General features: G+C 40.2%; 2 protein-coding genes and 1 long non-coding RNA gene across 3 annotated transcripts in view; 2 read left to right on the plus strand and 1 right to left on the minus strand.

The window, feature by feature from the left end:
- The first annotated feature begins 1,508 nt into the window (after positions 1 to 1,508).
- LOC122670681 lies at positions 1,509 to 14,802 on the plus strand. The gene is made up of 3 exons (XR_006334238.1): positions 1,509 to 1,617; positions 14,592 to 14,596; positions 14,791 to 14,802. It is a non-coding gene; the product is annotated as an uncharacterized LOC122670681 (long non-coding RNA).
- LOC122670680 lies at positions 5,913 to 24,452 on the minus strand. The gene is made up of 5 exons (XM_043867642.1): positions 23,637 to 24,452; positions 22,697 to 23,061; positions 6,453 to 6,631; positions 6,148 to 6,214; positions 5,913 to 6,081 (listed from the first exon to the last, which is right to left on the minus strand). The coding sequence occupies exons 1-5, from the start codon at positions 24,400 to 24,402 to the stop codon at positions 6,043 to 6,045; spliced, it is 1,416 nt and encodes a 471-aa protein (XP_043723577.1). The 5' UTR covers positions 24,403 to 24,452; the 3' UTR covers positions 5,913 to 6,042.
- LOC122670679 (nardilysin-like) overlaps positions 15,155 to 25,341 on the plus strand; it is a 75,338-nt gene continuing 65,151 nt past the window's right edge. Inside the window, exon 1 of the mRNA XM_043867641.1 lies at positions 15,155 to 15,169. The gene's annotated coding sequence lies outside the window, so the exon portion shown is untranslated. The remainder of the gene's footprint in view (positions 15,170 to 25,341) is intronic.

Genomic DNA, 25,341 nt, shown 5'->3' on the forward strand with positions numbered 1-25,341 from the left:
AAGCTCGGCCAATTCAGGCGATGCCATACGATAGGGACCCTTTGCAGGTGGATTAGTTCCAGGGAAGAGCTCAATCTCATGGTCTATGGCACTTCGAGGAGGGAGGTGTTTTGGCATAGAGGTGTCAATTACAAGCCCACACCGGCAAAAACGACCGGTACCGACCAGAAAAAAAAAAACAGGGTCAAAATCCTGATCGATTTTCTTCAAAACCAATCTCAGGTTGCAGCTTCTACAGTTTTGTCACTATGTCTGGGTCCGACCTCTCCACTGTATCCACTAGAACTGAAGGACTAGCATGTGCTGATTGTCCTTCATTCCCTATATGTTCCATCAAACTGGATGGTACAAATTATTTGATCTGATCACGCTCTTGCTATTTATCAATCGATTCCCATGGCTATATTGGGTATCTGACAAGCAATACTGTGAAGCCTACTACTGCTGGTCAGTAATGTAAGGCTAGATTAGGGTTATCCTAGCCCCAAATAAACCCACAAATCAAAATAGCAACAGAGGACAGAATTAGAAAGTAATCGGATCTGAGCAAACCAGCAGTGGGAATAGGCTCCAAATTTGATCGAAGGCTAGCCATGGTGGGGTGAATATATGCTCCAAGTTTGTCCAATTCTGACGGTGAAGTGGATATGAGTTGTTCTTGAAAATAGAAGGTAAAACTCAGAATTAGAAGGTAAGTGCTGTAGAGCAATCCAGCCAGCAATAGAGGCTGAAACTTGGATCGAGTAGAGGCCCTGGTGGAGTATGTTTTGAACTCCAAAACTTAACCGATTTCAATGGCTGGTTGAGGAGATATTCAAGTCTGAAATCTGCTTTAGAGTTTAGAAACATGGCAGGAACAGCAGAGCCGCGGGTGTCCTTGAGCCTCCTTTGGTTGTTTTGCAACAGCAACAGCATTTGGAGAATTGGAGATTGATTAAAGCCTTCAAGCGTCTTCACAGCACTTGCAGCAGTCTCAGGGAAGCAGCAGGTTAAGGGAATTGAGTGGAATCAGAAGAGAAGATAGGAGAAGAAGAGGAAAGGGATGTGAGTAATCTTGATCTTTCTGGGAAGGACAAATCTGCCAAACCACCTAGAAGTATCTCCATTCCTGCTAAGTCTGCTATTAGTCCTCTTCCAAGACCAGCAGGGACCATAACGCCAATATCTGAAAGTAGAGCGAAGAGATTGGGTAATGGTCAAGGGAAAACTGAAACACCAGTTTCTGAGGTTTCCAAATCTTTGATCCGAAAGAAGTTCAGTGTTTGATCCTTGGCATCATATTGGTTATCACAGATTAAGCTATCTGAATCGGCTGCTAATTCAGTTGGCTTCTTCAAGCTTGCTTTAGAGGCTGTATGAGCCTCTGCAACGAATGCAGGATGAGTCAAAGAAGCAACAAAGGACAGTACTCTGAAAAGAACTCATGCTAGCAAGAAGAGGGCATCATTAAACTGAAATTCTACAAATTTAAGTTCAGTTACCAACATAGATTCTGGCAATGGAGCCCTAACAGAAAAGAATTATGAAATCAAATTGATATAAATGTTTGCATACTTCATTGGCAGTTTTTCAGTGGGGATTTGCTTGTAGAGATATATACAAAGCAGTTTCAGCTTGGTTCCAGAACAAGTTTTACCAAACACCATTTGGTCCAGGAACTCCCCCGAGAGCAGTTCCAGTACAAGTTTACCAAACGCCCAAGTAGAGGCAAAGAATCATCTTTCAATGAAAAAAGAACAAAAGATGATTTTGTCGAAGAACGGAGTTCTTAGAACAGAAACGTAACCAAATGCAGTCTACGCAAGCCAAGATCGAATCTGGAAGAGGGTTCTGATCTGAATCTGGTTTGAGTGGGTTATGGGTAGGTCTGATGGAGGTTGATGGAGGGTGGCTGCAGGGAATGGATGATGGAAATGATGAAGATGATGATAGTTGAAGATGAAATATATAGGTGGCAGCCTACAGTCCCACTAGTTGCCCAATCGTCGGAGTCCCACCGAGGTCATGATCGAAGGAATCCCACCTTGATCCCACTTGAGTCTCACAAGCAAAAGTTCTCAAAGAGAGAAATTTGTTTTCAATTCATCGTTGCCTTTTGAGAGCAGCCAAGACTTGCATTATATAGAGATGGGAATCTTGAGTACATCGCAATACGTCAATAACATTAAGAGACTCTTAGAATTCAAAAACCCTTTGGAATTCCCCATATATAGATAACAATTCCTAGACATCGAAAACTACCCCCAAAACCTAGAAAGTTGTTCTCAAGACATAGGAACTACAAACAAGACTTTGAAAACTGATAATGGAAGGCACTTAATGCTGCCTTGGAATTCAAAAAGACATACTAAAAACTAGGAGATACTCTAGTGGCTATTAGACTTCTACTTAGAAATATGAAAGGACTCTTAAATAAACCTACAAAATATGAAAATAAGCTTCTACTAAGCCTAATCCCGTATGCATTCCTTATACCCACATATTAGGCTCATTAAAGTGGCCCATTACAAAGAAAACATGGAACCAAAGGCCCAATGCATACATAACCCAACCCAAGGCTTATTTCCAATAAAATAAGCCCATTATGTGACTTATCTGCATCAACTAGCCAGCCTTGGTCCCCATAAACAGACTATTAGTTGCAAATGGGTCTTCATAGTGACACAGAAGGTTGATGGTACAGTGGATCACTATAAGGCTAGATTTGTTGCCAGAGGGTTCCCCCAGACCTATGAGATTGAGTATCAGGAGACTACCAGGAGACTTTCGCTCCAGTTGCAAAGATGAATACTATTTGTGTCATCCTCTCTTGTGCAGTAAATTTGGAATGGGAACTATAACAACTTGATGTTAAGAACGCTTTCCATCATGGGGAACTTGGAGAGGAAGTGTATATGGAGATTCCCCCTGGGGTCTAATGTCCTAAAACTCAATGGAAGGTGTGCAAGCTGAAGCGTGCACTGTATGGGCTGAAACAATCTCCTCTTGCGTGGTTTGGGCGATTTCACAAGCCTATGGTGGCTGTTGGCTACACTCAAAGCAATGCTGATCACACATTGTTCATCAAGCTTTTCTGGTGGTAAGATCGCTCTTCTCATTGTCTATGTCAACGATATTGTCATCATATGAGATGACAGGGAAGAGATTTCCCGCCTCAAGGGATACTTAGATAAAGAATTTGAAACTAAAAATCCAGCAAAGCTTTGCTATTTCCTTGGGATTGAGGTTGCTCGATCTACTAGAGGTATTTTCTTGTCTCAACGGAATATATCCTTGATCTTCTATCTGAGTTGGGATTCAAGCCAATAGATACCCCTCTTGATGCTAAAGCTCATCTCTAGAGCAAGGATGGTGATCCCATTGACAAAGGAGGATATCAGAGATTGGTGGGACGGTTGATTTACCTTTCTCATATTCGTTCTGACATTACTTCTGTTGTCAGTTTGGTTAGTCAATTTATGCACAATCCCTACTCCACACATATGGATGTTGTCCTTCGTATTCTCCGTTACTAGAAGTCTGCTCCAAGACATGGAGTTTTTTTTTCTCCTCATGATCATCTTCAACTTGAGGCTTTCACTGATGCGGATTAAGCTGACTCACCTGATGATCGCATGTCTTCAACCGATTATGGCACCTTTGTCGGTGGTAACCTGGTTACTTGGAGAAGTAAGAAGCAAGCTGTTCTGGCTCGGTCTAGTGCTGAGGCAGAATTTCGTGCTATGGTACATGGCATTTGTGAACTTCTGTGGCTCCAGAGTCTTTTGACCAATTTGGCTGTTCCTGTAGTTCTCCCTATGATGCTTTATTGTGATAGCAAATTGGCCATCAGTATTGCTCACAACCCAGTTCAGCATGACCGGACGAAACATGTGGAGATTGATCGTCACTTCGTCAAAGAGAAGCTGGAATCGGGTCTTATTTGTGTGCCTTTTGTTCAGTCTCGTGAACAAACTGGCTGATGTGTTTACTAGTTACTACAGGTCTTATTAGTAAAGTTTTTCATCCTATTATTTGCAAGTTGGACATGTGTGACCTTTATGCACCAACTTGAGGGTGATGCAGATTTATCACCAAACTGGGCTTCTTTTATTAGGAATAAGTCTAGGGTTGGGTTACATACATGTTGGGTCTTTGTTCCCGAGGGTTTTCTATGTATTAGGCCACTTTAATGAGCCTAAACTAGGGGTACATAGGTTGCATATGGGATTAGCCCAATACTTAGTTTATTTTTATGTTTTTTAATTGAACCGGTTCAAATTGGTTGCATCCAATTGGTTCAATTTAAGTGATTATGTGACTTGGTTAAGTGGTCATGTGATGTAAGTTGGGTTGGATTAGGACTCTATAAGTCCAGCCATGTTTTGAGTCTATTTCTTTTAGTATTTTAGTTTCCTAGTTAGTTTAAGTTGCCTAATAGATTAGGGATAGGGTTAGGCTATTCCTTTTTAGTGTCTAAGTCTATTTTTGAGTCTTCTATATAAGTTTGTAAGGGAGGCCAGCATTAGATACGAATTTAATTAATAAAAAAATAGCTTTATGCTTGCTGCCATTGCTGCTGCTCTTTGTGAGTGTATATCCTTGTGGATCTCAAGGTGGAAGGGATTGATGGATCTCCAATCGACTCCTTGCATCGTGAAGATCGGGAGGGCTGCTACTTATCTCCTTGCATTGTGAAGATCGGGAGACCCCATTGTTCATCTTCAAAGCTGCTGCCATTGAAGACCTGCAACAAGTAAGAAATTCTACAACTATTCTTCTTCCTTCTAGAAGGTCAAATACAAGGTGATTTTCGTGAGAATTCTGCCTAGCCAAATCTAACCGTTAGAACCTACTAAAAATTTGATCGAGTCTTCCTCAAACCCTAAGAGAGACTCGATTCAAATTTCAGCACCATCCACCCAGCCGATTGTTTGAAATTACAGTTTTACCCCTCTCTCCTACTTCTATTAGGAAACCTCCATAACTTCGAATCTGTCCATCAGTTTCAAACCAAACTTTCAGCATACATCCCTTACATCATTGTTGACACTCGATCCAAGTTTCAGCCCCAAACTCCCACTCTAACCCCTTCATCTCCTTGCTCCATTAAAACCCAAACCCAAAACCCTAAAATTCAATTCTGCCCAAAATTGCAAAATTTCAAAACTCATCCAAACCCTAACCTTTTTATACCATATTGACCCCCTAGACCTGCCCATTAATACCCTATAAACCCCTTTCCCAATATCCAACCCAAACCCTAGGAATTGACCTAAATCCTAGTGCTGTCCATTCGAACCAGCAGCCCCTTTTGTTATTTGATCCTGTTGTTTGGCTCCTAGTAGGTCTCCTACCTATCTAGGACTACATTAGAGGGAGAGCGTTGTAATATGGGAACAAGGGTAGAATTGTTTATAGGGGTATTTTGGTCTTATACCTATTCTAGAATCTTCTCCTTTCTATTATAAATAAAGCTGGCCAGTTCCCATACGACAAAAGTCATTATTCTCTAAATCAACAAAAACTAACAGCCCCATATGAGGTTTGTGAATAAGTGATTGACTGATCAATACTAGTGATTAGATAAACTTTAGTTTTGAAACCAGTCCTGAAGATGTGAGGCAATGTACCAGCACGGCAGCACATGCATCTATCAATTTCAGGCATCAGCGTCTTTAAGTCCACATGATGAATCACTTTCCTTGTCTCACATCAAGGTAAGCAACAGGAAGTATAATCCACACCCGTTATAACACCAATTTCTCTGCAACAACAACAACTCAGCCTTATCCCAACTAAATGGGGTCAGCTACACAGATCTTTGCAACCAAAAAAAAGGGGTTAAGAATAAGAATAAAAGAAAGGGAACACATCAACCACAACTACAAATCAGTCTATAACCCCAATTTCTCTAATCCAATAAATTCTGTAAACCCCTTTCTCGCACATAAGATTATATATGGGGGAACAAGATGATAAACGAAAAGAAAAGGAGGGTAAATGAAAACAAGAAGTGGGCATGTACCTCTTTCATAAGGATCCAACAAGTTAAGTAAAATATTATTTAATCATATTTCGCCACTTGTCCTTTAGATCAACCTGCATGATATAAGTGTCAAATGAGAACTTGTGACTCTTAAAAATGGGAGTAAACGACAAAATTACCTCAGTTCTCTCCGTAAATATTTCTCGGTTGCTATTTAAGATGAGTTTCCAATTCCCTCTTCCATACCTTTACAGGAAACCAGATATTAAATAGTAAAATGTTGAAGCTCATCAAACAACGGCCAATATAATTTCATGAGACAAAAGAACACCAGTGAATTCTTGTAGTAAAGTGACATCTAATTGTATGGAACAAAGTTTGAATTTTCAAAACAAGAATGATAATTAAAACTAATAGATATCTCAGGCCTTTGAAATAAAAATTGAAAGAAAGTAATGTTTCACTTGCCCTTGAGAATACGTACTTTTCAACACCATTTCTTAAAGTTTCCTCTTCCAATGAACTCCATTTCTTAATTTGTCTCCTTCTAGCAAATTTAGTGATTTCAAGTTTCTTCAAAGGAGAAGCAGGCCTTTTCTTTGGGCTACGAAGGTGAAATCTCCCAGAACGTTTAGGTGAATCCCAAATTGAATCATCATCCCACTACAAATAGAAAACCTTGTTATATCAAGACAAAAGTAGCAATCAAAGCAAACCTCAAATTAACTACATTTGGACAAGATTGTATTTACAAACACTATATATCATAGTTCTACAAGTACTCATGAAATTCTTAACAAAATCAAGTGGTTTGAAGTTTGAACATGGTTGTTAGTGTAATGCAAATGTGCTAACAAGAACTTGCTTTTCTTCAAACAAAAGGATGCCAAAGGTTCCCATTGTTTGCTTTCATGCCAGGGATGGGACCAACCTACAAGATCTTTGCTACCAAATCCAACATACAACAACAACTCAGCCTCATCTCAACTAAATGGGGTCGGCTACATGGATCCTTACAAAAACAAAGTAAAAATGAAGAATGAAGAATAAAAATGAGGAAATGAGATAAGAAAAGTGATAAATGGAAAACGAAAAATGAGAGTAAGAGGAAAGAGGCAAGCCCAGGAAATCAAGAAAATCTCAGCTATCTGGTGTCAACAACGTGGGTCCTTGCCCTCCAATAAGCTTTATTTGAGGTCATATTTGGCACAAGACCCAGACTATTCATGTCATTCTTCACAACCTCACATATGGTCATTTTAGGCCTGCCCCTAGCTCTTTTAGCTCCCTCAATCGAAATCAGATCACCTCCTCACTGGGGCGTCCCCAAGCCTCCGTTGCACATGGCCAAACCACCTCAGACGACATTCTCGGAGCTTGTCGCTGATCGGGGCAACTCCCACATCAGCTCTAATACTTTCGTTCCTCACTTTATCCTTCATAGTTTTGCAGCACATCCTCATCTCTACAATACATAGCTTCGCTATACGGCACTTCTTAATGGCCCAACATTTTGCCCCATACATCATAGCAGGTCGGACCACAGTCCTGTAAAACTTTCCTTTAAGCTTTAAAGGAATGTGTCGGGGCACACAGTACTTTGGTCGCACCTCTCTGATGCAGATTTATCACCAAACTAGGCTTCTTTTATTAGGAATAAGTCTAGGGTTGGGTTATATACATGTTGGGCCTTTGATCCCATGGGTTTTAAATGTAATAGGTCACTTTTATGGGCCTAAACTATGGGTAATAAGGTTACATACGGGATTAGTTAGTAGATTTCTTTTTATTTGGTTAGTGGGCATCTGATCACTTAAGTGATCATGTGACTTGGTTAAGTGGTCACGTGACAACTTAAGTGGTCATGTGACTATTTACTATTTATTTAAGTTCAGTTGGATTAGGACTCTGTGAGTCCAGCCATGTTTTGAGTCTATTTCCTTTGTTATTTCACTTTCCTAGTCAGTTTAACTTACCTTGGGTTAAGGATTGGGTTAGGCCTTTCCTTTTTAGAGTAGGAGTCTATTTTTGAGTCTTTTATATAAGGTTGTAAGGTGGGCAACATTGGAACACGAATTTTGATTAATGAAAAGCTTTTTGCTGCTCTTCTTCTCCATTGAAGATTTTTGTCTTATGTTTGATCAAGGCTGGTGGGATTGGTGTTTGATCCAATCGACACCTTGCAGTGTGAAGACCGAGTGGATCATTTGAAGGAATCGGTGTTTGATCCCATCATAGTTTGAGAAATCAATAGATCTCGATTTTCTGGGAGGTAAAAAGTGCAACAACTCGAGCGAGATCTCGACCCAAACTCCTTTATATGAGTGCCAGATCTCGAGATCTCGGTGGGAAATCTTGGTATACAAACCTTGATATACAGACACTTATTTATGCTAGAAACCAGGACAGACACTTATTTATGCCTAATATCATTTAAGTAAATGTTTAAGATATTATTCATAAATAAGCAAATACTTCCCCCTATTTGAATCCAATCAAAATAGTTAAAAAATAAAATTCCAAAAGGAAAAAAAGTCAACCCCCCCAGTTCAAGAACAAAAACTGGATTTTTGGCGGTAGGTACAATTTTCAACTTTCTAATGCTGGGGTTTTTCTCAAATCTAAAAATTCCATAAATCTTAATATGGTAAAACATTGCTAAAAACCAAAAGTGCGGTAAAATATTCATTTGTTTTGATGTCCAAAAAAATATTTTCATTCAGAGCGACTTTGATAAGTCTTCATCTCGTTCCACACCACATTTTTGTCTCCCTTAAGGTTCCACTTTTTGACCACATTCTTAGTAAATGTGCCTAGGGACTCCCCTATTAGTCTCCACCATCTTATCTTAGGGTACATAGGTTCCCTGCTCCTACGCTTTTATGCAGTGAGGCACATATCTAAGACCACTGGTCTATGTTGGGTGGTTAGACTCTCCCCGGGAATTACCTTACAATACTTACACAACATCCTGTTTGCCCTTCCAGTTAGGAAGAAATCTATTTGACTGGTATGAATCCAACTTTTGTAGGTAACTAAGTGCTCCTCTTTTTTTCAAAGAAAGTGTTCACAATAGATAGATCATAAGCTACTGCAAAATCTAGGATTGAGGCCCCCTCCTCATTCCTTTCCCCAACCCCGAAGCCTCCATGGGCACCTTCATAGCCTCTACAATTGCTCCCAACATGGCCATTCAGGTCACCTCCAATAATAATCGATTCATCTTGGCCAAAACCCTGCATTAAATCATCCACGCGGTACCCAAATTGACACTTAATATTGTCATACAATCCTATCTGGGGTAAGAGAGTGCAAATGATACTAACAACCTAATTCTCCAACACTAGTTTAATGGATATAATCCTATCACCCAATCTTTTGACCTCCACTACATCTTTCTTTAGATCGTTATCCACTATTACACCCACTCCGTTTCTATTACTTTGGTCTCCCGAATACCAAAGTTTGAAGTCGTCCAACACTTTAACTTTGTTACCCTTCTCTTGGATACAAGCTATATTAATCCTTCGTCTCCTCATAACATCTATCAACTCTAGGCTCTTACCTGTTAAGGATCCAATGTTCCAGAAAACTAATTTAATCCTAAGTTTCTGGGCTGGCATAATTCCTCTTACTTATGCTTACCTACTTCTCACCGCATTCGGGCGTCGATGTGGTGCATCGCATACGGGGAACGCCCTAGCCAGATAAGGACGAGAAGACATGATAACAAGAAAAAGAACAAGAAAACAAAACACAATAGGATCCATGCAAAAAGGTAATTAGTTGAATAAATAACGTGTCGGCTGCCTACCTGACGCACCACTATAAAAGAAAGGACTAACCCAATCCTTAACTAACAAGGTATTCTAAATTGACTAGGAAAGTGAAATAATAAAGAAAACAAACTCAAAATAGGACTCTAACTAAACAAATGAAGTAAATCCCCTTTTCCTACTTTCTACCCATATTTTAGGCTTATTAAATTGGTCAATTACAAAATAAACATATAGAATCAAAGGCCCAATACATACATAACTCATCCCAAGGCTTAATTCCACGCAAATAAGCCCTCCAAGTGACTTATCTGCATTAATTCTCCCCTGTTGGAAAATAATTCGACCTCGAATTTTGCAAAATGGAGGAAACAACTTTTTGTGGTGAACATCCATTTTCAAACCATAATAGTACTCAGGCAGCTCATGGATGTTAGGAATGTAGTCTTCAAGGCATGGAACTTTCTATTCAAAGAACTTTTGTAGCATGACGAACTCTATGTGCTCGACTTCGAAATCAGCGGTCATGTCCATGGGTCTTCTACATTAGTGGCTTCAACCTTTTCTACTTCAAACTCTAACTCTTTAAGTTCTTCTTTGTCACTCATAGTCTCTTCAATGGTTTCTTCAACCACCTTGTTAACTGTAGTACCAAGTTTCACATCGTCCATTGCCTCAACTTTTATTTGCTTCAAATTATTCAATGTAAGCCTCGACATTCGAAACATCAAGGACTGACTCTTCCTTAACGACTGAAATTTCTAGAATGTCATCAACATTAACCTCAACTTCATGTTCTGGTTCTTTGATTGGAGGTTCCTTCTCTTGTTGCTCTTCCATCTTCAAAACTTCATGGGGACCAAATGTGGCTTTAAACGTTTGCTCAAAAAGAGGCCATTTAGTCTTTTAGTTTCTTCACGCTCTCTTCAAGTGTAAATACCTTCTGGTGGTAATCTTGTTGAAAGGACACCTTTCTGCACATATGTTCCGGTAGGTACTAGTTCATCAACTCGTACTTCATCTCTTCCCAAGTCCTAGGTTCATATCTTCTAATTCTGAGTCTCTCTTAGAGTTTCCACCATTTTCTAGCATAACCAGCAAATTGGAGTAAACAAACCTAAGCTTCCGCTCCTCTGTTGGGTTGTACCAGTCAAAATATTCCTCTAGAGAATTCGACCAATCAAGGAGGAAGAATAGAAAAATAGATCCCTCAGTCAAGCAAAGTAAGGAACTTCTGACTTCATCTTCCTTGTATTAACATCAACCCTAAGAGGTGATAGGCACGATACCAAATAATGTAATACTAGAACCAGAACCAGAATAGATCTAATCCCAGGCAGGATCAAATAGAAAACCGCCAGTGAATAAGAAAGAGAACAATGGGATCCCAAATTGGTTGAAAGAGAATGATGAGATCTCCAATTGATAACCATCAAAGAAAGAGAACAATGGGAACTCCAATGAGGGAACAACAACCTTTTGAAGTAGCAAATGGGTTGAATACTTCTCTTGCCAATGGACTGAATACTCTTCTTCAAATCGACAGTTGAGATTGTTCCCTGCTGTGCTGGCTGATGATGGTGGATCTTGGCAGCAATAAATTGTTGATATAATTCAAAGATATCGATGAAAACAATCTACAGAAAAGAAATCCCAGCAACTTGTAGAATTCTTAAAGTCGATTTAACAGCTTTAGGGTTTTGAAATCTTGAACCGATGGAAAGGGATGGGGGAAGGGAATGGGTATCTAACCCTAAGTCTCTCACTTATTCTATCTCTGGATTTTCACAAAGGCTCAAGCCAATATTTCATTAATCAAATTCGTGTACAATGTTGGCCTCCCTTACAAACTTATATAGAAGACTCAAAAATAGACTTATGACACTAAAAAGGAGAGGGCTAACCCTATCCTTAACCAATAGGGTATCCCTAATTGACTAGGAAAGTGAACTAATAAAGAAAACCACTCAAAATAGGACTCTAACTAAACTAATGAAGTAAATCCCGTTTTCCTACTTTCCACCCATATTTTAGGCTTATTAAATTAATCAATTACAAAATAAACATAGAATCGAAGGCCCAATACGTATGTAACCCATCCTAAGGCTTATTTCCACTAAAATAAGCCCTCTAAGTGACTTATCTGCATCACCATGGCAGACACTGAGAGAGAGAGGGGTGAATCAATGTATCAATTTCTTTTCTTTTTCTTGGCCTTACTTCACTGTTCTTGGATCCCAGTACACACACAAACTTTCACACAGTCGTGTAATTCACCTAGCCTCTCAACCATAGGCAGGCATACAATCCTTTGACAAGGTCTACCCAGTGTGCACACATGGTATAAAATCTCGCGAAATTTCGGCGATATATCGCCACATTTTGTATATCTCAACATGTCCGAGATACGAAACACATCCGAAACCAAAAAATACAATATCCCGTCGATATATCGTGAGATATCGACGAAATATCGTGGATCTCACGATATATAGCGAGATATTGAAAAAGTGACAAATAATGTGACACTAGGGGCCATTTTATACCATATTTCGCAGCTCTTGGTCGATATTTCACCGAGAGCTGTGAAACTCTATTTTCTCTCTTCTTCCTCATTTTTTGCTCTTCTTCCTCCCTTCCAAGCCTCATCCAAGCATTGTTGAAGCTCCTTGTCGCCGGGAAGACGTCGGAGGGTCATCTAAGCTCATCATCCAAGCCTATTTTCATTATTTAAGGTAAATTCTATTTCTCTAAAACTATTTTTTTTTTAAATACTTTGTACAAATGTTGTTGGATGTTGATGATATTAATATATGTTAGACACCGGAGGCCGATCTACAGCCTCACGGTGTCGAAATTTTTTTCCCATATATATTTTTTTTATTTTTTTTCTGGTTTTAAAAATTCATTTTCCTACAACTAAAATAGGAAATAATTAGGGATAATATGACTTAGATGGTAATGAATTAAATATATGTTAGACACCAATGGCCAATCTACGGCTTCACAGTGTCGGATTTATTTTTTCTGCCCTTAAATAATTATTTTAATTTTCAGAAATTAAGAAAAATATATAAAAAATTAAAAAAACAGAAATAAATAAGGAAAACTATGAGTTTTAAGTTTAAAAAATAATGAAAAAATATGAAAGTTATTTCTATATGTTTTGAGATGCATTACATGTATATTATGTTTACTAATTTTTGGTTTTGTTGTGTTAGGTCAATACTTATATTAACATTATATATAAATAATTGGTTTTAATTATGTGAAAAATATAAGGGTTAGGGGAAAAATATTAAATAACTATACAAGTGTATTAGTAATCTAAAAGTGTCAATTGAAGTGCATCTACATTAAGTTTTTTAAGTATTTGTGTTACTTACATTGCAGTAAACAAGTATCATTATGGCGGATCGTGATAGACAACGTGCGAAGGGCAAACAAAAGGTGGGGGAAAGTAGTCAACAAAGGGGGCGGAGGGAACAAAGAGAACAGAGGGAACAAGAGAGACCAGCCAGCCAGCATAGGGGTGACATTGCATGGTTACATGGTACTCCCATTGATGGGGATAAGAGAAAATCTATATGTAACTATTGTCACATGCAATTTATGGGAGGTGGGTCCAGTAGACTTAAACAACATCTGACTGGAGGATCTAAAGATGTTGTAGGTTGTCATATGGTCCCTACTGAAGTAGCCAGGGAGATTGGTGATAGTTTGAGGGGAAGAAAGAAGAGGAAGGCTGACAAGCAAAGGATAAGAGAACAACTTGAGGATACAGTGAGGAGTTCGATGGGAGGAGGAAGACGATACAATGATGATGATGATGATGATGATGACATTGCAGTACCTGATGACATACAAACAGCAGAGGAGGCTAGGGATTTTAGGCGGACTGTTTCAAGGAGTAGAGTAAGTTTTCAAGATGATCAGCAGAGACAAAGAGTAGGGGGTAGTGGAGGAGCTGGCAGTTCTGGAGGTCCTAGAACTTTGAATCCTTTTAAAAGATCACAAAGTGTGAGGACAGCCCCAAATTGCATAAGAAGAAAGGAAGCAGTCAACCCAGAATCAAAGGAGCATGGAAGGGGATGAAAGGATTGGCTAACGAATCAATAGCTAAGTGGATGTTATACCATACCATCCCAGCAAACACTGCACAAGGCCCCCATTATAATACCATGATAGATACCATTGCAGAGGTTGGCCCAGGATTCAAGGGCCCCACCCCATATGAGGTAATGAATGTTTATCTACCTCAACAAAAGAGTGAGATTGATGAGTACATTAGTGAGATGAGGAATATGTGGGAGACAGATGGGGTGACTATAATGGCAGATGGATGGACTAGGCCTACAAGAAAGTCCATCATCAATTTCATGGTTTATTGTGATGGGAGGACAGTGTTCCTCAAATCTGTGGATGCATCCAAAGAGATAAAGGATGCAAAATATATTTACAAATTGTTAAAGGAAGTAGTGGAAAAAGATGTGGGTATTGAGAATGTTGTCCAGATTGTAACGGACAATGGAAGTAACTTCAAGCTGGCCGGTGAGAAGATGATGAACAATAGTAAGTACCGGCTCTTCTGGACTCCTTGTGCAGCCCATTGCATTGACTTAATGCTAAAAGATATGGGAAAGTTAAAGTTGGTAAAGACTGTGGTTGAAAGTGCAAGACAAGTCACCAACTTTGTATACAACCACTTCTATGCACTCAATCTATTGAGGGAAAAATGTGGGGGTGACTTGGTTAGGCCTGGCATCACAAGATTTGCCACCAACTACATTGCCCTCAAAAGCATTGAGACAAAGAAGGCCGGGCTGAGAAGCATGTTTGCTTCTGAGGAGTGGTTTGAATGGAAGGGTTCCAAGACTACAAATGGGAGGGAAGCACAAGCAATGATGTCATCTGAGGACTTCTGGACCAAACTAAGCAAAGTGGTGAAAGTTTTGGAGCCAGTAGTTAAAGTTCTACATGTTGCTGACTCCGCTCTGAAGGGCCCAACCATGCCAGTCCTATATGCTGCAATAAACTTGATGAAAGATAGTGTCTATAGTGTGGCTCCTCGCAGTAGCAAACACTTCTTAGATATCATAAATGCTCATTGGGAGAATCAACTTATGCATCCACCGCATAATGGTGAGTAAATTTGTTTTATGTTTACTAATTCATAGTATTATTATTTACTAATTACCTATGCATTTGACAATACCTCTATTCTATATGTCATATTTCAGCATACTACTTGAACCCTAAGTATCAATATAACAATAGGCTTGGGTTGGAAACTCAACTTATTGATGCTGTTAAACAAGCAGTGAAGAAGTTGGAGCCAGATGGTGCACTACAAGCAATTTGCAACAATGAGGTGAGTTCATTTGGAAACTCAACTTATTGATGCTTTCAAATAAGTAGTGAAGAAGTACTTACTAATTTTCCACATGGGTGTAGATCAAGGTATTTAGGGATGCATTGGGAAGTTTTGGAACTGAGGCTGCGATACAAGACAGAGCACGTGGTGATGCTGGTAATTCTTTTAAGTTTTAAATTACATATGTATTGAAATTTGAAAGTTGAAAGTTGAAACAACATTTGACACATGTCTTTTTTGTTGTAAACTTGTAATGCAGCTGAATGGTGGGTGTTGTATGGGGAATCGGCTGAAAACTTAAGAAGAATAGCAATTAAAGTCCTTGCCTAAACATGTTCTGCATCTGGTTGTGAGAAGAACTGGAGTACCTTTGCACTCATCCACTCCAAGAGGCGCAGCAGTTGGGGTCTCAACGTTTATCGACATGGTGTATGTGCTCTACAACTTGAGGCTGGCTACTGCAACACATACGCATGGGACATGAGGGACAGAGGGGCACCATTGATCTAGCTGACATCTTTCAAGTTGACTCAGACGATGAGGACCCTATTTTGGATTGGGTGAGGGATAAAGGTGAGCCAGTGTTGGATGAGGAGGGAAGTAGGCCCGACCCCATGATAGCTTCTGAGATTGGTGCTGATGTGGACGAGTATATGGCTGACGAGGGTCAGATACATGCAAGGGAAGCCTCACCCATACCATTCCAGCCCACTGGTAGCAATGTTGCTGATGATGAAGACTGGTCTAAGTCCTCAAATGATGATGATGGTGATGATGGTGATGCTGGTGGTGGTGATGGTGATGGTGATGGTGATGGTGATGGTGATGGTGATGCTGGTGGTGGTAATGTTGGTGGTGGTGGTGATGCTGGTGAAGAATTTGACGACATGCGAGAGCGTTATGTGGTAGGCCAGGAGGCCCAGGATACGGCACCTGTAGAGCCACTCCGATTCACTGGAGAGACACAGTTTGATCATGCCACACAAGATACGGACCACAGAGCACGTGCCCCCGCACCCCCACCCTCAAGAGGCCCCCTGATCACATGGACATTGATAACCTATCTAGCTCTGTTGGTGGTTTGAGTATGGGTGATAGGGAGGGAGGACCAACTGGACATTGGCGTGCCCCATCTTTTGACGCACATACCACTCCATTGGCATCGGATTATGGTGCATCACAACCTTACGGTGGATAAGGATATGGATCATCATCATATGGGCGATTTAGTGGGGTAGGGGACTATGACTACGAGTCCAGTCCGAGGGACATCTTGGATCATCTTTTGTAGATAACATCTTTGCATACCCTAGCGGACCTAGCTACCAACCTCACCAGCCATACATGCAGCCAATGCCACCGCCTCTTGCGCCGGCGCCAACATCATATCACAGTGGATCATCTTCTTCACGGACTGGATCGATTGGTAACCCTAGTTTATATCCTAGGATAGGTTACCTACAGTATGTTGATGATTCCATTTACGTGACACTTGTGGATGACTACACTCGTTTCTTCTCCTATTCTATACCGTGGTCCACATATGTCCTTCAAACAGAGAGCAATGGACGTCGACTCAGCCGAGGCATGAGTGGGATTGATCCAGGGAGGCACAGCAACTACTATTAGCAGTTTAGCACTTGTAATTTGTAACTTAAGTTGTGATTTTATTGATTTATGAACTTGTGAGTTGTGACTTGCGAGTTGCGAGTTGCGAGTCTTGTGTCTTACTAACTTTGACACTTAGTGTATTGCCTTTAAGGCTTTAAGCGAGTTATTGAATATTATGGAGTTTATAAGAATCATGGTACTCATCAATGTGTATTGGCTTTAACTTGATATGTGATGAAGTTAAATACTATTATTAAATATTAACTGCCTAATCTATGTGTATTTAACTATTTATACATTAGGGTCGGCGACCGTATGTCAATCAAGGGTGCAAGCCCAAAAGACCAATTTGAATTCACATTTTTACAATTTTATGGTTTAAATGTGTTTATTAAGCTTAAATAAGGCTGTCCATGAAGTTTCAGGCCTAGATATGGCCAAATACCCCCCGAGATGGACCCCCGAAATATTGCAGAAAAATGCAATATTTCGGTCATATTTCGCGATATTTCGGGTATCTCGGATATCTCGGTAAGCCCAAGACATCGCGAAATATTAAACCTTGTGTGCACACCCATCCTGCAGATAGAACACTCCCTATACCACATGCATAAATAACATCCACACCCACAACACAAGGATTTTTACGAGGTTCGGCAATATGCCTCCATCCCCAGAGTAGTTCCTCTAAGGGCCTAGTATCCACTCAATAAACTATTTTTAACTGGTGCAACAGGTGGCAGCTACTACACCCAAATTTTCCCAGCATGGAAAGGGAAGGGCACTACAATGCTAATACAGCATACAGGAGATAGCTACCACAATCAGGGAGCATCCACTCTCAATGTCCAGCACCCACTGAACAGCTCTTTCAGAAAATAAGAACGAGGCTTAAAACATTGCCCTACAGTGATGCACATCCAGCATGGGTTCAAATGCACAACCCTATGAGGTTATGACTAGCATAAATTCAGTGATACAAATAAGACACTGAAATGAATACAATGATGAGAATGCTTACAACCCCGTGTTTATATCAACTCCTAATACCCTGAGATGATCATGAGAGCCTCCACTGCTCACTGGAATCTTCAACTCCCTCTCTGTCTGGAGAATTTGACTCTTCAATTATACACGGACCACTTTTCTCTTCCTCCCTTGCTTGTCTACAATATGGCATCATCAATACAGGACAACCACCTTCAAGAGCCTTTAATGGTGTATTTAGAATCACCCATTGGTACGTAGAGACCCTTCAAAACAAGCACACACCCTCACTTTCGTTTTTCTCCCCTTTCTTGCTTTTCCCTTTCTTTTCTCTTGGCTTAGATGTATATAGCTTCAAAAATGGAGAAAATAGGTTTTTGAGCCAATCAGAGTTGGGATAAAGGAGAGATAGGGATTTGCAGTTCGACCTCTAAAAGCATTCTAAATGGAATCATCCGGGCAGTTTACGCATGCCCACACCACACTAGATCACAGAACAATTAAGATCTGTCACATTAGAATCTCAAAAAATGCGTCTTGCATCGCAGCCACATGATCACATCAGAACGACCGTGGAATATGCGCTCGTTGGATTGGGATCTGGTGATAAAACAAACGTTGACCTCTGATCAGTGCATGAGACATTTCGCCCTGCCATTGGTTCGATCATACGGGCAAATTATAGACCGTCAGATCCCTTGCACCGGTCGTTGGATCTCAATTTTTGAGCGACTTCAACAAAGTGGATCCAATCGCAGGACTGAAAATCAAACCTTCTACATGCGCACCATCTGCGCACGTCACACCCAAGCCGATGCGCTACTATGTGTTGCGGCTACCGGAGTTTTTTTGCTTGGCCAAATCAAATGATGCACGACGAAATCCAGGACGTCGTGTGCCAATGCAAAAACACTTGCGACATGGATTGTAAATCTTTACGACGTGGCGCGATGCTGGTTGTCAATCTAGCATCGATCCAAAATTGCATACGGACCCCTTCGACAAACAAACTTTACAAAAAGCCCCTACCGGTTTTAGGGTTTTATTGAATAACCCCTTCGACCAAGTCAGGCTCACCAAGAGAATTAATTTTTTTTCTTCTTCTCTTGGGCAAACCGTCGAGCCCTCGTGTGCCTTGCAACACTTACTAAATTTTTTTATTAAAAGCACATGGCACCTTGTCGAGCACCTTTTTGAGTGAAACTTTTTCTTAAAATCCCATAGGCCATAGCACCTTGTCGAGCACCTTTTTTTCCTAGCTCCTTAATTCTAGGGCCTCCGATCATATTACTAGTTCCTCGGACATGTTTCGTACCAATCTCCCTTGTTATGGTAAGGATAAGGTCCAAGCTGCCGATGGGTCCTTGTCCGCTATTTCTAAAAAAGGACAAAGTATATTTACGTAATTTTAGCAACTCCGAGACGGATAATGAGGTGGAGATTCTGCAAAGTGACCGTTTTAGGTATCTAGGATCAATCATCAATAAGAAAGGTGATATAGAAGATGATGTCTCACAAATGATTAAAGTAGGATGGTTGAAGTGGAGAGGTGCATCCGGAGTGCTATATGATCGACGGATCCTTTTAAAGTTTAAAGGAAAATTTTACAGGACAGCCAAATATATGATGCCGAGTGTTGGGAAGTTAAGAAGCGTCATATAGATAAGCTAAGCGTAGCGGAGATGAGGATGTTGAAATGGATGAGTGACAAAACCAGAAAGGATAAAATAAGGAATGAGCATATTAGAGCTGGTTTGGGAGTAGCCCCGATTCAAGATAAGCTCCAAGAAAGTCGTCTACGGTGGTTTGGCCATGTTCAAAGGAGGCTTTCGGATGCTCCAGTTTGAAGGAGTGACTTGATTCAGATTGAAGGCTCTAAAAGAGCTAGGGACATGCCTAAAATGACCCTTGGAGAAGTCGTGACGAAAGACATGCATAGTTTAGGTCTTGTTTCAAGTATGACGTCGAAAAGAGCAAACTGGAGAGCAAGGATCCATGTAGCTGACTGCTGACCCCAATTAGTTTGAATAAGACTGAACTATAGTTTTTGTGTTTCTTTTCTCACTACTACACCTCCTCCGGTCTTAATTCACACTCTTCAGGCAGACAATGCTCTAACTCAATTGCATCAATGGCACCGCAATCTTGGCCATCCTTCTTTTCGTGTTTTACCTTTTAATCCCTTCTTTAATAAAGCAATGTAGTCGGGATAAGTTTACTTGTGATATCTGTGAACTCACAAAGCACAATCAGTCCCCTTATTCTTCCAGTGATAATAAAGTCATGTTTTGTTTTCTATTATTCACTCTAATTTGTGGGGTACTTCACGAATTGTATTCAGGGTGAGATCAAATTGTTTATCACTTTTACTGATAATTATACTCATCTGAATTAGGTCTATCTCCTTCGGATGAAATCTGAAGCTTTTCCTGTTTCCAATCCTTTCATACCATGATCCGGACTCAGTTCAATGCCCACGTTCAGATTTTACGGAGCAATAATGGAACTAAATATATTGATGGTTGTTTCCTTCAGTATCTTGATGAATACGGTATCCTGTCTGAAACCTCTTGTGTTCATACCCCTGAACAAAACGGTATTCCAGAGAGGAAGAATCGACATCTTTTAAAGTCACCTGCTCCTTGATCTTTACCACCCATGTACCTAAATTCGATTGAGAGACCTAAATTTTACGCCTGCACCATTGAAAAACGGATCTGCTCACTTACTCTTGACGGAAGGAAAAGCCCATCTACGCTCCCTACTCTAGCCCCTTTTTAACATCAGGTGATGATATTTCTTCTTCATTTGATGATGATAATGTTGTTATTGCTATTAGGAAAGGAGTTAGAACCTGCACCCAACACCCTATTTCTAACTTTGGCTCCTATGAGTCATTATCTCCATCCTATCATGCTTTTGTTTCTTCGTTTTCCTCTGTACCTATCCTGCAAGGCTGGAAAGAAGCTATCACAAACCCTAACTGGAAGGATGCTATAGTAGAGGAAATGCAAGCCTTGGAAGAAAAATGGTACTTGGGAGCTTGTCCCTTGTCCTGAAGGGAAGGAACAAGTGGGATGTAAATGGGTGTTCACTGTAAAGCAAAAGGCAAATAGAACCATTGAGAAATACAAGACAAGGTTGGTTGCAAAGGGCTTTACCCAGACCTATGGCATTAAATCCCTCTACGATCTTAAGCACTCACCTCGGGTTTGGATTGGCCAGTTCCAGAAGGCAATGCAGAAGTTTGGGTACAAGCAAAATCACGTTGATCATATAGTAATAACAAGCAATGATGATGCACAAATCTCTTACTGAAAGCTCAGTTAGCTATAGAGTTTGAAACCAAGGATTTAGGACCTCTCAAATACTTCTTAGGGATCGAAGTAGCCCAAACTACCAAGGGTATCTTCATTTTCCAAAGGAAGTATGTCCTAGACCCTCTCAATGAGAAAAGTATGCTAGAATGTAAACCCGCGGGTTCTCCTATTAAGATTAATCATCAATTCAGTTGCAAAGGGTGTGATTCGGTAGATAAAGAGAGACATCCGCGACTTGTAGGAAGGTTGATCTACATCTCTCATACCCGGCAATATATTGCTTATGTTGTAGGGGTTGTTAGCCGGTTTCTACATGATCCATAGACTGCTCATCATGTGGCATTATACCGGATTCTGAGGTACTTGAAATCAGCACCAAAAAAGGGCATTTTATTTCCAACAATGGTAATATGAAATCGGAATCCTTAACCAATGTTGACTGGGCTGGCTCTATTGATGATCTGTACTCCACTTCAGGATATTGGACGTTCCACGGAGGGAATCCGATTATCTGACGAAGCAAGAAACAACCAGTAGTATCTAGATCTAGTGCAAAAGCATAAAACTGAGAAATGGCACAGGGTGTCTGTGAGCTTATATGGGTCATAGTTTTACTTGGCGATCCGGAATGACATCTGAAGAATCTATGAGGCTCTACTGTGATAATAAGACAGCGACCAGTATAACCCATAACCCAATCCAACACGACAAGACCAAACATATTGAGATTGATAGACACTCCATCAAGGAGAAGTTGTAGCAAGGCTCAATTTGCATCCCATTTGTCATTTTTGAGAATCAATTAACTGATGTATTCACAAAGGGTTTTGACTTCTCATTCCATCCTAATGTATTCAAGTTGGGCATGAAGGATATCTATGCACCAACTTGAGGGGGAGTGTTAAGGATAAGGGTTACAAATAAACTGACTAGATTCATTGTATGTTGGGATAAAAACCAACACGACAAGACCAAACATATTGAGATTGATAGACACTCCATCAAGGAGAAGTTGTAGCAAGGCTCAATTTGCATCCCATTTGTCATTTTCGAGAATCAATTAACTGATGTATTCACAAAGGCTTTTGACTTCTAAATCATTCCATTCTAGTGTATTCAAGTTGGGCATGAGGATATCTATGCACCAACTTGAGGGGGAGTGTTAAGGATAAGGGTTACAAATAAACTGACTAGATTCATGGTATGTTGGGATAAGGACTATGACTTAGCCTTACCTAGCATTCCTTATTTGTAATCCGTTATCCATACTATAAATAAGAACGGCCTCCCTCATTCTTGACAAACCAAATCATTATCTGAATCTTCTCTTCTCAACCTAACTCAAATTTCATATTTGACCAATATATTCTTCATTTCCTATTAATTTCGGAACCAGAATGTGCCATATGTAGAAAGATGAAGACAGAGAGAGAGTGCTGACAAGATTTCCAGGGCTCCTAGATGTTGAATAACAAAAGAAACAAAAGACCATAAATTCAATTATATCAAGACACGAAAACCAGAGAAAATTGATAATCATTCAAAAATGGTGTCAAAAAATACAAAACATCAAGATTGCATTAACGCTGATGTGCTCCCAGTAATTGCAAAACAATCCATGAATGAACCCATAAGCCAGAATAAAGTGATCAAAAGCTACCTCATAAGTACGGGCAGAACTATTCTTTTCCATTAAGCTCGGTCTCTGCACATCATTCTGATGCCTAGCATGGCTACCACCACAAACCTTTTCCTTGGCTTCAACAGCTCCAACATCCTCATCAACAAGACAGTTGGGTTCCAGATCCATCACATTTTGGTTTTCTTCTAAGGGCTCAATATTCTTCTTTTCATTTTCAATATTAGAAACAACTCTTGTTGCAAAATCTAATGCTTGGGGAAGAGGATCTTTCACCAATGCGCGAAGTTCCATAGAGCTCGATCGAAGCGCTTCCTTAACTCTATTAACTTCAGTAGCCGGCAGGCAGTCATATATATTACCTGTTATCCCGTCCCCAGCTTTTTCTGCAAAATAAAAATTTGCTTCTTTAGATGTTACTGAACTGAATTGCAGTCACCTAATTTCTGTGTTATAATTTCATAGTGTCTGAGGTGAAAAATGGAATATTTGAATAATACAAAGTTGAAAAGAGAAGAGAAAATGAACTTAGAAAATCAATAAATGGAAAACCAAGTCATTCTGCATAGGATGGGAGGAGAGATGAATAACGAGACTAAACCTAATTTCAAAGATTGAAGCATCTCTTCATGGTTGTTCTCCGCAGAATCTACAGGCATATTGCTACAATTATCTCCAGATGCAACTCCATTATCGTCCTTCAACACGTCAACTAAACCTAATTTCGAAGATTGAAGCATCTCTTCATGGTTGTTCTCCACGGAATCTACAGGCATATTGCTACAATTATCTCCAGATGCAACTCCATTATCGTCCTTCAACACATCAACTAAACCTACTTTCGAAGATTGAAGCATCTCTTCATGGTTGTCCTCCACGAAATCTACAGGCATATTGCTACAATTATCTCCAGATGCAACTCCATTATCGTCCTTCAACCCCTCAGGCACGTCAGCTAAACCTAATTTCGAAGATTGAAGCATCGCTTCCTGGTTGTTCTCCGCAGAATCTACAAGCATATTGCTACAATTATCTCCAGATGCAACTCCATTATCGTCCTTCAACCCCTTAGGCACGTCAGCTAAACCCACAGCTTCCTCTCCAATTTCATTGTCGGTCGAAGGACAATCCATACTTAGCCCTCCTTCCTCCCCCTCATATATCATTTGATAGACAAACTCCAGAAATGAAGGGCCCATGGCTTTCCAAGCCTCTTCTAAGTAATCTCTGACCAATTTAAGAGCATCACCGCGAGTGTCTTTCATCAAAATCTTCTCACGGACATTTTCATCAAATGTCGCTGTCTCAATTTGTTCCCTCCAATCCTTCAACAGATCCGAAACCAAACCAACATTCTCCGATTTTTCCATCGGATCAATCCCAAGAGTCCAAATCTTCTTAACTGCATCATCCCTGTCCAATTTCTCTCTCAGGAACCTAGCCGTGCAATCCACTGCCACCGCACAATAAGCCGCTTTCATCGAATCCAAAACTGCTTCTCCCTCTCCGAAATCTAACTCTTCAATCATTTCCAGAGATTCCAGAGTCCTTTCTGAGACCAAACCAGTTGAGATTTCCGAAAGGATTCTCCTCAACAGTATTGTTTTCATCAGGCGGGGACTGTAGCCTGGTAAAGGAAGAACAGAAAGTAAAGCATTCAACAGACGATCTTCGTTTAGTTCTCTGATAATAAATTCGAGGATCCATTCTGATATTTCTCTGTCCATGAAGGTGAGATTAAAACCCTAACTTCAGAATGCGATCAAATGAGCGGGACGTCAAGAAAACAAGGTGGAATTTGTCCGATATTTATTTCCTTTGTCCCAAAAACAAGGTCAAGTAGCGTACATGGCGAAGTGCTCTGTGAACTTAAAACCCCAACAACTCTCCCAATGTAGGAAAAAGAAAACAAGATGGAATTTGTCCGACATGGGGTGGGCGCAATGACCACCCTACCCCAGTGGTAGGGCCATGTGTCTGGGTGCAGTCTGCGTTGCGGTACAGAAAACAGCGCCCCTTAATTTGTTTTTTTTTTTTGTTTCTATTTTTTTTTTGTAGAATCTGCAAATTTTATTACGCAAGGCTGCCATCGGAAAAATACAAGACTAACCAATTACAAATAGGGGGAAGAAAGCCATTATAATCGGGACAAAAAGAAGAGGGGTTACCTTCAACTAAAAAATGAGCCTTCTTATACAATAGAAAAAGAAACTAAAGCAAAACAAACAAGGGCAAACGAACGAGACAAAGCTCAAACATCATCCACAAACGGCCATTGTGGCTCAATCTAGAGAAGGCGAACACCATCTAAGGGCCAAAACCACATAACGGCAGTCCAAGAAAACCATCAAATGGGGCAATCTGTAAGCCACATCCAATAAGCATGATGTAACAAATAACCTCAATATTTCAAACAGAGAAGCCGATAAACCCAAATTAGCATTGCACTTGGCGTGAAGGAAATGACCATCTGAATTACGAATCAATGAGCCACGACCACCCCTACACAAGGAGGGAAGCCAAGAACCATCAGTAAAAGCGAAAACACGAAATGGGGGAGACCGATATGAGAGAATGATGAAAGCACCACGAGAAATGTTATTAGAATTGATCATAGTCCCCCATAGTAGAAAGTAAATCATGTGCAATATTAAAAAAACAACATT

Source organism: Telopea speciosissima, chromosome 8, assembly GCF_018873765.1.
Source record: "Telopea speciosissima isolate NSW1024214 ecotype Mountain lineage chromosome 8, Tspe_v1, whole genome shotgun sequence".
NCBI lineage: Eukaryota > Viridiplantae > Streptophyta > Magnoliopsida > Proteales > Proteaceae > Telopea > Telopea speciosissima.

What these genes read in the sequence shown, in the direction of transcription:
- LOC122670680 (XM_043867642.1), bottom strand. Translation starts at nt 24,402, where the DNA reads ATGGACAGAGAAATATCAGAATGGATCCTCGAATTTATTATCAGAGAA. An exon ending in GCTTCAATCTTCGAAATTAG is followed by an intron (nt 23,062 to 23,636) that starts GTTTAGCTGACG and finishes TTTATTTTGCAG; the next exon opens with AAAAAGCTGGGGACGGGATA. An exon ending in TTAAGAAATGGTGTTGAAAA is followed by an intron (nt 6,215 to 6,452) that starts GTACGTATTCTC and finishes TTTCCTGTAAAG; the next exon opens with GTATGGAAGAGGGAATTGGA.